This window comes from Gossypium hirsutum, chromosome A05 (assembly GCF_007990345.1).
Source record: "Gossypium hirsutum isolate 1008001.06 chromosome A05, Gossypium_hirsutum_v2.1, whole genome shotgun sequence".
Taxonomy (NCBI): Eukaryota; Viridiplantae; Streptophyta; class Magnoliopsida; order Malvales; family Malvaceae; genus Gossypium; species Gossypium hirsutum.
Genome location: NC_053428.1, coordinates 101,076,055 through 101,089,740, shown reverse-complemented (window position 1 = coordinate 101,089,740; position 13,686 = coordinate 101,076,055). Strand labels below are relative to the sequence as shown.

Genomic DNA, 13,686 nt, shown 5'->3' with positions numbered 1-13,686 from the left:
TAGTCAACATGTCACGTTAGCAATCAACATGCCATATTATTAATTGTGTGACGTATTCTGATTGGTTAGTTTTTTTTAACGTCATTAGTTGTTAAATAACAAAATGTGTAAAAGTGCAAGGTTTAGGTATTAGAATGGCACAAAGGAAATTTAAATACTAAAATGAGAAAACAAGTATAGTTCAAATAACTAAATTGTGAATAAAGCTATTTTTAAGCAGCATTTGCCACGAAATTGGCCCTAGTTAGTATTTTAACAAGCATGCATACACAAATGCCCAATGGCTGTTTAAAATTAGCTACTATTATATCATATCTCAGATATGACATCACAAATACGTGCATGACATGTGTTGCCACAACTGCCTATTGGCCTATAGTTCTGTTGCTGTTTGGTTGCGGCTGTTCGTTGCTTGTTCCTATGCTATGAATTAAGTTTTATTTTTTGAGTACTGATTTTTATTTTCTGCATTATGTTTGACTGAGATGATGATGGTTATTTTGATTTGGTAGTTGGTTGATTGATTTGCCATTTGGATACTTTTTCCTCTAAGGATTATATTTTTTTTGTGTTGTGTTGTTTTGTTATTTATTGTTTGATTTTAGGGGAAATTGTAGCATTTGTTGTATAGGTTTTGTCAAAATGTCAAGGGTAGCTTCATTCCCTAATCGACTAAACTTGCTCAAGTATCTGTTACCAACTTTTCTTGATTTCTTTGTGCTAGAGATTATCATATTCTTATCTAAGTGTTGAGAGTAATTTTGGGTGTATGTCATATTTATTGGGGCCGTATAAACTTTACTTGTAGAGAGGCTTTTGAGCTTCAGCTAATAGAGACATATTATTGGATTGGTTAATTTAATTGACTGAATAATATTATATCCTGAACGAGATTCCGGAACCATTATGTCTGAATAGAATTAATATAGTTTGGTTTATGTTTATTCACGGTTTTGTTTTTTATTTTTATGAGCTTATAGTTTTCCTTTTAATATCATGTTGCAAGAAACTATGAATAAAGTTTCTGTACTAATAATTATGAAACATACCCTTTATGTTTTTTAGTTGGCCTGTTTATATTAAAGATACAGCTTTTCTTTTTGAGTTATGTTTATTTCAGTTGGGAAAAGTTGTAATTTCCAATCTCTCTTTTCACAAATTGGAATTTGGATAATGAGAAACCGTGGGAAAGAGCAAAAATGGTAAGACGGGGCCAATTATTGATGCTCTAAAAATTCATCATCAGTGGAGTGGACATAGCATTCCATGTATTCTAATCATGTTTAAGGCACTAGGATCAACCCCAACCCAAACCCAGATGGTGAGACATGAATGATAGTTGTTTGATGAATATATTCCGAAACCCAAAAAGAAGACATAAATGTCTGATGCTCTTAGCATTTACATGCTTGGAGATGAGTAGGCCACATGATTTTATGCACAATTTGTGGGCATATTTAAGAATTTTCTTTAGAGATTGGATTATAATTTCTGGGAATAAGAGTAATGTATTCAAAACCTTGAAAAAAAAATTAAAGAATAAATACGAGAATATATTTCACACAATCAACAGTTTAGTTCTCTGTTGTATTAAATGTAATAACTTGTATAAATATAGTTTGTTTTTTCCCAGGAAACAATCAATAATGTCAAAGAATTTTCCAGAAAACTGAATTGGACATCTATAAATATATGATGTCCATCTATGAAGTTTCCCAGAAACTGATGTCAGGTTACTGCTTCTGGAAAGAAAATTTGCAGTATTTTTCCAGGAAAACATTTTCACAATGCTAAAAGAAGATAGTAGACCAATGCTACAGGTAAGGCAATAAGCATACCAAAGATTACCCTGAAACAAACACCAAATCAAACCTCATTACTCAATGTATTCAAATTAGAAAAAAGAAAAAAACTTTTAAGAACAGTTAATGATGATTACCCTGTGCTTAATATATCAGGATGAACATTGTACTCTTTGGCGAAAACAAATGGAACGATTCCTTGAGGGAGAGCAGCCTGTAAATATTGTAGATTGTTTACAGGATTTAATTTACGGTCACGGATAAATCTATAGTGATTGCAGACATTACGAATACTAACCTGTACAATTGCTACTCTCAATAATTTGCCTTTAAGTCCGAGAGTGGCGGAGGCGGCCGCCATTAGAGCTGGACCAGCAATGAATTTCATGATCATGGCTACTGCCGCCATTCGTATACCACAAGCTATTATGCTTGGCCGTGATGCCATGAATAGACCTATTAAGAAAAATAAATTACGCTCTGTATGGTGTTTATAGCAATTCCGGATGATATTGTAGAGAGAGTGGAAACTGAATGATTCATACCTAAGCTGAACATTGCCATACCAAGTCCTCCACTGGATAATATTGCTATTGATTTTTCAACAATGGCGGGGAATTTAATGTTCCACCTACAACAGATTTCAGCCCCATTACAAGAAATTGAACAAAAAATTATGCACAAAATGAAAATAATCATATATATTTAGGCTTTTAAAAGCTAGCCTGAATTGAATGCTTGCCCAAATAAGACCAAGTAAGGTAGCATGGGTATTGGGGTTCGCCACTAGCTTCTTCCCCACTGTCAAGAAAATCAGCATTGTCTTGGATTTCCTTGCTCTCGTTTGTGTCTCTTCTCCTCCCTCTTTCCCTTGTGCTTCTTCGGGGGCCTCTTCGTCCCCTTTTTATTTTCAGAAATAATTGAGAAATCAACCTCTAAATCATTATTTGAATGAATTATTCTATGCTACAAATATTATATTTCTAGTTGGCTATGCTAGCCCGATATGAAGATCTTACTTGCTACACGTGCAAGAGGGATGATGAAATTGAACAGAAAAAAAAATGTATAGAAAAGAAGAAAGAAAAAGAGAGAGTACAGAACTTGATTATAAAACAGAGATAGAGAGGAAACCCCATAAGAAATTTGGACCCACCTGATTTATCTTTTACTACTAAAGTTGACTTAAAGTAGCTTGAAATTCAATCAACCATTGATTTTATATGATAAACAAAATAAAAAATGGATGTTTATGAAATTAATCAAAACATTGAATTGAAAGAAAGTACCTGAGGCTTGTGAAACTGCAACAGTGATCTCAGAGGCAGCTTTGGTAGCGTTTAGCTCAAACAAAAACAAGAGTAAATTATACCAAATTAAGCTTTGTAGAACGACAATCTGAGCCAAAAGAGTGGCTGATTTATCCCCATACATAGCCCTCAACAGTGGGATTCCGAGGATTAAGGTGTTAGGCATGGTGGATAAAGAGAGACCGGTTATGATGGACGACAAACCACCCCGGGAACTGAGCTTAGTGAGGGCAAACAAGACAAGGAAAGCCAATAGTTTTTGCAAGAAATCGGCAAGTATGAGTTTGAGGTTCATCTTGTAAGGGTTGTTTTCGGAGATGACTTGGAAAGACAAGAGTGGGATTGAGAATTTAGCCACGAACTTGTTGATGCCTGCGCATTGTTCCGGTGTGAACAGCTTCCACCATTTCACCGATACGTAGGCTAAAATCATGGCAAAGTATAAAGGCACGGTGGCTGCTATAACATGATAAACATCTGCCAGGGAAATCATGGTTAAAACCAGTGATAAACAAGAATGTATTGCTTTTGGTTTCTTTCTTTTTTTATGACAACCTTGGAATTCAACCTCTTTATATATGCTCCCCTCGTTTGCTTTGTCAGATTTATAATAAAGAGAGGAAACATCATCTGTTCTTCAAGCAGAAGCTTGACCAAAAAGTTTCCTTTAACCTATTCCCCAAAATGGCCTTAAGTTTTAATTAAAATGTCTCCAAAGTTGCAAATCAGCTTATTTAATTCATATAATCAAATGTTCTCTTAACTCTCTTATATCAAACTCGAAATTGATATCAATATGTTCAAATTTAATCAAAACTTGTCATGCTATAAATTAGGATTCATTTAAACCCAAAACTTAATTTAATACCACAATTTTTTATATATATATAAGAAATCCCTGTTAATTTCTTTTTACATGAATTACTGGTATGATTTTAGAACATATTCATCTACTTTATTATTTTTTCTTTATATGAATTTATTTCTTTCCTCTTGTAATGTTTAAAGTATAAGATAGTGGTAGACATGGTGATTATACAAGTATAAAGAGCTTTATTATGAATAGAAAGTCAGGGTATTTTTGTCATAATTGATTCAAAAGGTAGATTCTAGTTTCCTTGTGGTTGTTTTACTGGTTCATCACTTCATGATGCAAAGGAGGGAGGGCTTAGGTGTATAGTCTAAAACCCTAAAAAAACAAAATCATAGCAATAGGCTTTTGATTTTCATGAATTCAACCTCAAAGAGCAAAGGAAGATTCATGTCTTATTTTCCTGTTATTAAAGGTTAAAAAAAAAAGAAAAGAAAAGGAAAGGAAAATGACACATTTCATTACATTTTAATTTTCATTTGGCAAAATGAACCAAACTTTGTGGCAATACAAATGAAAATGTCAGGAACACCCTTGAGGGATTTGTATTCTTAGCTTATGATTTGGATTGCTTCATGGAATTTTATTGGTACTTAAGGTGAGGTAGAAGGAATAAAGGAGTGAATTGCAAGGGAAGTAATTGGACGTACAAATGACAGTGGCAGAGGGGGAGGGGGGGAAGCATTTTTTCTATTTGTAGTTAAAAGTGTGGGAATAAGTGTGATGGTGATTTCACTTTTTAAAATGTGAAATTTTGCCATAAAAGCTCTTCTTGTCTCTTCCTTCATGGTGTTATTAATCAAAATGGGAAAAAAACAAATTTTCCATGAATGAATTAAATGCCATGGATCATTTAGTTAATATCTTTGCCCCAAGGCCTTTCCATTTATATCTAATCCCTTTTTTCTTTCTAAATAGAATTTGAAGTTTAGTACGAAAATAGAGTTGAGGATGATGATAAATGTCCGATAAAATATAGTTAACTTTGTCATGTATAACATCTATAGTGGTAAATTTCTATATTACAGCTACGTATATACTAAATTTGAGTAAAATAAAGAGTAGAAACCCAAATCATGTAATGGCCCCATGAATCTTTTGATAGTCAAATCCAGTACGTGGAGAAAGGAATGCCAAGGAATGGAAGGATTAATATAAACATGGCAAAGCCATTAAAAGGGGGTTTTAAGTGCCACAGAGTTAAGAATAAAATTCCAGTCTAACAAAAAGGTCCCAAACTTCAAATTTAATGGGCATCTTTGTCTGATTGTTGTCTGCAATGTATGTATATATAGAATATATATATATATAAACTTATAAAGTATGGCTTTAAATTAAATATACTGAAAGTATTTAAGGAATAAATGTGTCATTTTGTAGGGAAAAAAGATATTGACTCTTGGTTGCATTACTATTCTCTTCAGATTGAAGAAAAGAATGTTTTTATATTTATTTTTTTCAATTAAATTTTTTTGAATTTTCAATTAAATAATTTTAAAAGCAAGTTAAAATGTCTATATTATCTTAACTCTTGGTTTATGTAGATTAAAAGTATATTTCTCCAGAAAAATTGATCAGAATACTTGTATAAGATAGAGCTGCCCAAGGCCTGCTTTTTCACCCAAAACTTAAACAAGCTAATTTGTAATTACTATTTAATAATAAAACAATAGTTTTCCTTAAATTTAATTATGAATTATATAAAAAATATTAAAAAATTAAGTTCTGTTATTTTTTTATTAGTGAAAGGGTTTTTGAGCTAGCTAGTGGCTTGGGTATGAGATTTCCAAAATTTCTAATAGCAATCCAACTAGTTGTAAATCTATAAATGTTTTTAGTATGAGTTTGGACGAGTGGTGCGATACATTTAATTCATTTTTTTTGTTTCAGGCTGTAATATTTAATTTCATCGTTACTACTATTTTCACACGTATGAAACATATTTCTTTTTAATGTTAGAAGTCAAATCTGATATAGATATAAGATCATACTCTTGCTTCATGGCTGACAAGTTGTTTTCCTCCACCAAACAACATTAATATTTGATTCCCACAAGATGTTGCAAATTGCTGATTGAATTGGGTAGGTTGAATGCCGAAAGCCCCAGAGATCCTCAACTTTTCCTGGGGAGTTGTATTTGGTTTCGTTTTTGTATATTAACAAAACTCTGTTGGAAGCTATTGATGTAACCATTCATCAAAGTGTCTCTCGTCAAAAATATTATACAAGATTTTCTGATGAAGAAATGACTGATGAGTAGAATTGTTGAACATTTATAGAGATGTTGATAAGAACTGTAATAAAAATAAAATAAAATAAAATCATAGCTCTCATTGTTAGATTCGGAAAGTTTGTCCCATTCTTTTTTGAAAATAAAATCTGCAATCTTTCTCTATTTAAAAAGAGAGTAATATGGCCAATGATAATTGTTTGATGAGAGATTAATAAACCTCATGAAGAGTATGGAAAACGATAGGAACAGAAAAGCTAAGAAAAGAATAGCTACTGAGTGCTTAGGGGTTCCAATAAGAGAAAGAAAAAGACGAGGGTTTTGTAAAATTGAAGGAAATATAACTAAAGCTAGAATAGTTACTTGAAGCCTGCATAATTCGTCTTACTTACCGAGGGGTCGATTATTTTAGGAAAAGTTTTTGAAATATTGTTCACCGAGCAGCTGGTTGAGCCCTCCATTGATGTTAATAGATGTGAAGCTAGAAATGAATAATAATTTTTTTAAGAGAGACAAAGTATAATTTTACCATTATAATAATTTATGATTTTATGAAATTTAAAGGACCTCTATAGCAATTCTACCTTTTTTAGGGGGTGGGGGAGGAGGGACCCTTGTATTCACCCCTAGATGTTAAAATATTGGCCAGTGTCCGGGGTTTTGTCTTTCATTTTCATCAAGAGCCATGAACGATTCATGATGGGGAACGTATTGGTTGATGTAGATATGACCTATAAGATTCAAGGAAGAGGTGTTAATATAATGCTTGATATAATTATTGAAGTCACCCACGTACGAGGGAACTCAAACCACCAATCTAAGGCATATGGGCAACATAATTGCAAGTATAATACCACTTCATTAATTGCAGGTAAGTGGTTAATATGCTTTAGGTTGGTAGTTTGAGTCTCCTCGCGAGTAGGTCAAATTAATTACATAACTACTATTACACACTATACTTTATTGGAACCCACTCATTGTTTGAAAAGTCAAAAAGGGTGGGCACCGAAAGTAGAAAGTAAGATTGGTTGGCAAGTTGGGTTAAAAGTTAGCATGTGATAATTACAATTCTGGTCCCTAATTGTATAAGGACATTGCAAGTTGATCCTTGAACCTCAACCATAAATAGGCCTAACCATTTCTTACTTTCTTCATCCCACAATTGCCATTCTCTACTTAAGGCATTATTCTCTCTCCCTATTTGTAAATTTCACTTATAATTTTTGGAGTGAAATATATTTGGTAGTGCCCGAGGACGTAGGCAAAATTTGCTGAACCTCGTTAAAATTCTGGTGTTCTTTATTATTTATTTTGCATATTTTGTGAATGTGATTGTAGTGATTTATTGTGCTATTAAATTACGATAGAGGGATATTTTGGCTAGAAAAGACTTGGTATTTAAGTGATCTTCGTGATCTACCTCTCTTTCCTAGGAATTGAACTTAGTGTGATTTTTCAGTACAATATTTTTACTCTTTCACACGCTTCCGTGCAACATACTTATACCTCTTGTAACGACCCGATTTTAGCCAGTGTTGGAAAATGAGGTTTTAGAATCAAATTTCGTTAAACGATTCAGTGAAAACTTTAAATAGAAGAACTTTTGTACTCAATCGGAAAATATATGATAAATCTCGGTTTACTGTAATATGGGGAACAACCAAATAAATCATGCCCTCACTCATGCTTCTTTATTCTTCTAAAATAAAGCTAAGGCATTACTATATATGATTATATGGCCACCATATTTGAAAACACAACAAGGACAATCATGACAATAGCTAAGATCTTGTCCTTCTTGGTTGATATAATATGGCGATCCCTAAGCAAATGTAAAAGCAATCCAAAAAGAAACGGGTAAGTTAGAGAATGAGGAAGGTATGTTTCAAATTTATTGGATGGTGGGATGTTGATTCCTTTGACATTGGTTTCATGGCAGATACAAAGATGTTGAGTATTATTTATTTATTATTTATTTTTTGTATCTAAAACAAGTTCAGTACATAAAAGAAAAGCAAAAGAAAATAAAGGTTCGGGAAGTTGTTAACTGCACTGCTCAATTCTAGTCTCCAGATTGAGTTGGTTAAGAGATTTGATTCTCTTGATGACGGAATTCTTGCTTTTTGGTTAATTAAGGGATTTTTTGAAAGACTGGTTAATTCTTGTGCACCGACATGTGATGCAATCAGCGCGGTGTGCACGTCCTTCATTGGTGCTCTACATTTGCTTTGTTTTTGCTCACTCATTTCACCTCTGTTTGCGTTTGATCTCGTGTTTCAAGCTTGAATTAACATAAATAAAAGTCATAAACACTTATTAAAATTACTTAATAGGAAAAAAAAGTAAAAACTAGTAACAATGCATAAAAAGTAAATATGATTCAAATTATGAAAACTACCTATATTAATTCTAAATGCATGACATTTTACTTAGAAACTAACGTATAAGTGAAAAGGGCTCTCTCCCCCTCTCTCTCTCTATATATATATATATGATGATGATCACTAATCAAGCATCCATAGAAATATGAGTGTTTTCCTAATCCAACTCCCACTGAGCTTTATTGAAGTCTTAGGATCTAGTTCAACCACTTCAATCATGTATGATTCTTCTTACATTTATGCTCAATTTCTATTTCTCATCTTGTCAGCAAATTGGACCTCTAATGGTTACTCATAGGCTACCCATGTCACCACATCATTGCCTCCCTAGTGTTTAATTTAGTTTTGGTGCCATTGGAGTGCCTTCCCTTCAAAGTTAACAATGCCAACTTAACCTTATCTTTCTCACGTGTATGATCTACTTCAAAAAACTATTAGCACTTGTATAACTACCCTTTCAAGTAGTCCTCATTAAAGCGAGGGGAAATCTGTCTTAATCTATCAAGTGGAAAAATATTGACTTTTGTTACTTTGACAAGGATGATCATCTTGTAATTAAGTTATGTATCATTTGTGGTCATTTTTATAACTCTTTCTTGTTGCGTTTTTAGACCTTGAATTTTGTTCGTGAGTTGTTTGAAAAGAATTGATCATCTTCTTTTATCAGTGAATATCATGAGAGCGAGTTCTATCAATCATGACAAAAAATCTTGACTCTGATACCAAGATGACACATGTAAATTGATGTAGAGTATAGAAAACAATAAGGACAAAAAAAAAACTATGGAAACAATAGCTCTAAAATTGTTACCTATGAGGTTCCAATAATTGGAAGTAAGAGTAAATGAAAGATAGAAGAAGAGAATAGTCTAAGATTTTATAATATGGATTTGGGTTTCAAAAATATTGTAAATTGAATAGTAAACTATTGAGAAATGTAACATTCAAGAGAATTTCTCAAATCCATGGATTTGTTAGATGCATTAATTTGAAATTTTCAAAATATTTTTAGATTTGACAAATCCATATTTTTATACTTTTTGAAAATAATATTATATTGAATCTCTACTACTTTGTTCATAATATATGCCTTTCATTCTTACTATTTACATAATAAATAAAATTTAAATTCATATTCTCAAATCCACGTTTCGAAACATAACATTAGAGCATTTACAAGAATTTTTATTTGTTTGTTAACTAATTATCAGTTGCCTCAATAGTAAATGATGAAATTCCTGCTAAACTTGCCAACTCTTGTAACATATACTTTAGCGAGAATTCAAATCTTAAATATGTTAGGATATTATTATTAGAAATTATTTTGTAGCAATTTGATTTCTACGCAACTACTATTGTATATATATACCATTGAGGTCTATCAACAAAATTCAAGAGATTACCCTATCTTTGTCATGGCATCTGAGCAAGGTTTTAATGTTTTTCATCATTCTAAATGGTTGGTGATGAGTCTTCTTCTCTTCCACCACCATCGGGGGGCAACACTTCCTGGTTTTACCATTGAGCAACGACTATCTCTTCTGGCGGTGTTCAGTAATAAACAATAAACTTCCACTCAGTTGAATGGTAAGAATAATTGAATTATTGGTACGAGGTGTTCAAATCATGTTACAGATGATCTTATGTGTTTAAGGAATGTAAGAGATGTTGTAGCATGTTCCGTAAGGCTCCCTAATGGACAAACTATAGTGGCTACTCAAGAAAGAATGGTACGGATAAAATTCACTTAAAACACGTTCTTTATGTTCCTAAATTAAACTGTAATTTAATTTCGGTTTCCTAATTGAATGATGATATAAACTATTTTGTCCAATTTTCTACTAACATATGTGTTATTCATGACCTTCATTCGAGGGAGTTGATTGGAGTGGGTGAGAGACAAGATGGACTTTACTACTTCCGACAGGTTTCGACAGTCAAAGCGGTTTCGATTGAAGCTTCATCCTCTTTGGAACTTTAACATAGAAGATTGGGTCACCATTCCGAGAAAGTTGTAAAGTTATTTCCTTATGCTAGTAACTCTCAAGATCATCTGAATAAAGCATGTAAAATTTGTCATCGTGCCAAGCAAACAAGAAATAACATTCCAATTAGTAAATAGAAAGCCACTCGTATCTTTGAGTTAGTTCATTGTGATTTTTGGGGGGTTTTATGACACTCCTTCATCTTGGGGATCTCATTATTTTTTTACATTGGTTGATGATTTCTCTCGAGCTGTTTGGATATAACTATTGGCTAATAAAAAGAAGGTTTTTAAAGCTTTCATGTCATTCATTGTTATGATTGATCGTTAATCTCTTCAACAAGTGAAGTGTGTCAGAAGTGATAATGGGACGAAATTTAATTGTCTCCAAGATTATTTTCATGCAAATGACATTATTTTTCAAACATCTTGTCTTGATACTCCTCAACAAAATGTTAGAGTAGAGAGGAAACATCACCATATTTAAATGTAGCTTGTGCTTTGTGTTTCCAGGGAAATCTATCTATATCTTTTTTAGGGGAGTGTGTGTTGGCTGCTTCTCTTCTCATTAATCAAACTCCTTCACCTCTTCTTCACAATAAAACACCCTATGAAATGTTGTTTGGTAGCCCTCCTTTGTTTGATGATCTTTGTATGTTTGATTGCTTATGTTTAGCTCATAATCAACATTCTAAGGGTGGTAAGTTTGCTAGTCAAAAGTGTATTTTTGTTGGGTACCCTTTTGACAAAAAGGGTTGGTATTTATATGATTTGAATTCTAAGAAGTTTTTTCTGTCTTGTGATGTGAAATTTTTTGAGGATATTTTTCCGTATTTAGATGAGAATACTACAACTATTGAGCCTAACAATGTTGCTTTGTCATATGGGAGTGCAGATGTAATTTTTGATACATATTTTGGTGAATTAAAGGTGTTACAACCCGCGACAGTTCCTTCACTTGCTACTCCATAGCCTTTGAGTTTGCCTCCTACGAGTTCTTCGACACCTGTGGTATCTTCTTTTTCCTTTAATGACATGGAGGTATAAGGGGCTTTGGGTAATGATGTGCCTGAATTGGGATAAGGGCATAGGAGAAATTTCCCTCTGTGAAGCTTCGGGATTTTATTACTCATACTGTAATAAAGAATAGTCCATGTCTCACCTCACCTACTTCAGTGCCTTCCTCAGGTACTCCATTTACTATAGCTTATTATATTAATTATGACAAATTTACTGTGAAACACCGAAATTTTCTTGCAGCTATTACTACAAGAGTTAAGCCACAGTCTTTTAAAGAGGTTACAAAGGATGCAAGATGGCGTAAAGCTATGTAAAAGGAGATTTGTGCTCTAGAGGATAATTACACTTGGTCTATAGAAACACTATCTCCTAGAAAGAAAGCATTGGGTAGTAAGTGTGTGTACAAGATTAAATATAACTCTGATGGAAGTATTGAGAGACTTAAAGCTCGTCTTATTTTTTTTTGGTAATCATCAAGTAGAAGATATTGATTATAATGAAATTTTAGCACCTGTGGCGAAAATGGTGACTGTTCGGGCTTTCTTAGCTATTGTAACTTCGAAAAATTGAGAGTTACATCAGATGGATGTCCATAATGCCTTTCTGCATAGTGATCTTGATGAAAAGGTCTACATGAAGCTTCCTCTAGGTTTTGCTCCTGATAAGCTTAGAATGGTTTGTCGTTTGCGCAAGTCTTTGTATCGATTGAAACAAGCTCATCGGTGTTGGTTTGCGAAGCTTTTTACTACATTGAAAGGATTTGGATTTCTTCAGTCATATTCTGATTATTCTCTCTTTACATACACTAAGGGATCTGTACGCGTTAATGTGTTGGTTTATGTTGATGATTTGCTTATTTCTGGGAATGACTCCGCTGCTTTGAAAACTTTTAAGGGGTATATTAGTTTTTGCTTTCATATAAAGGATCTTAATGTTTTGAAATATTTTTTGGGGATAGAGGTAGCTCGTAGCTCTTTGAGGTTATTTCTTTGTCAAAGAAAATATGCATTTGATATTATTTCGGAGGCAAGTCTTTTGAGAGGAAAGCCCGTAGGATCGTCAATAAAGCAAAATCATAAATTAGCACATGCTACAAAGACAATTTTGTCTGATCCTAAGCCATAAGAGCAATTAATGGGTCGTTTGATTTATTTGGCAGTGACCAAACCGGATTTGGCATACTCAATTCATGTCTTATCCCAGTTTATGCATAAGCCAAGGCAGAAGCATTGGGACGTGGCTTCGCGTGTTGTCCAATACTTGAAAGGCTCTTTTGGCCAAGGGATTCTTTTGAGATCTAATAGTGATTTGTCCTTGAAAGGGTGGTGTGATTCGAATTGAGCTGCTTGTCCGTTAACTCGATGTTCGCTTACTAGTTGGCTTGTCTTTCTGGGACAATCTCCCATTTCCTGGAAAACTAAGAAACAAAATACTATTTCCTATTCTTCTGTTGAGGCTGAGTATAGGTCTATGGAATCTGTTCCTTGTTAGCTCAAATGGCTGAAGGCCTTGCTATTGAGCTTAGGTGTTTATCATCCTAAAGCAATTCCTTTATCTTGTGATAGTCAATCTGCATTGCATATTGCACAGAATCCCGTATTTCACGAGCATACTAAACATATTGAAGTGGATTGTACTTTGTTAGGGATGCAATTCAAGATGGGTTGATTGCACCTTCTTATGTTCTGACCTCCATTCAGTTGGTTGACATTTTTACAAAAGCGCTTGGTAAATCTCAATTTGAATATCTTCTCAGCAAGTTAGACATTTATGATCTGCATGCTCCAACTTGAGAGGGATGTTAGGATATTATTATTAGATATTATCTTTTAGCAATTTGATTCTCATGCAACTACTACTATATATATATACACATTGAGATCTATCAATAAAACTTAAGAGATTATCCATCAACAAATTACCCTATTTTTGTCAAAATATTACCCATACTTTTTCTTTTTTGTTTAAAGAAATTTGAATGTATTCTATTGGAATATATGTGTTGATATTTGCATCCCAAGCCAATCAGTATAACTCGTACCATAGAAACATTTCTGAATGCTACCGAAGAATGGATTTTGAATAATC

General features: G+C 33.2%; 1 protein-coding gene across 1 annotated transcript; it reads right to left on the bottom strand.

Annotated features, from left to right (window-relative positions):
* Positions 1-1,556: 1,556 nt before the first annotated feature.
* Positions 1,557-3,692, bottom strand: LOC107959815 (auxin efflux carrier component 8). The gene is made up of 6 exons (XM_016895971.2): positions 3,092-3,692; positions 2,528-2,702; positions 2,348-2,433; positions 2,101-2,258; positions 1,940-2,016; positions 1,557-1,849 (listed from the first exon to the last, which is right to left on the bottom strand). The coding sequence occupies exons 1-6, from the start codon at positions 3,603-3,605 to the stop codon at positions 1,783-1,785; spliced, it is 1,077 nt and encodes a 358-aa protein (XP_016751460.2). The 5' UTR covers positions 3,606-3,692; the 3' UTR covers positions 1,557-1,782.
* Positions 3,693-13,686: the final 9,994 nt, after the last annotated feature.

Excerpts from the sequence above, each read along its gene's own strand:
- LOC107959815 (XM_016895971.2), bottom strand. The coding sequence starts at position 3,605 with ATGATTTCCCTGGCAGATGTTTATCATGTTATAGCAGCCACCGTGCCT. Across the intron at positions 2,703-3,091 it reads TGCAGTTTCACAAGCCTCAG|GGGACGAAGAGGCCCCCGAA; the intron begins GTACTTTCTTTC and ends GAAAATAAAAAG. Across the intron at positions 2,259-2,347 it reads TATGGCAATGTTCAGCTTAG|GTCTATTCATGGCATCACGG; the intron begins GTATGAATCATT and ends TTTTCTTAATAG.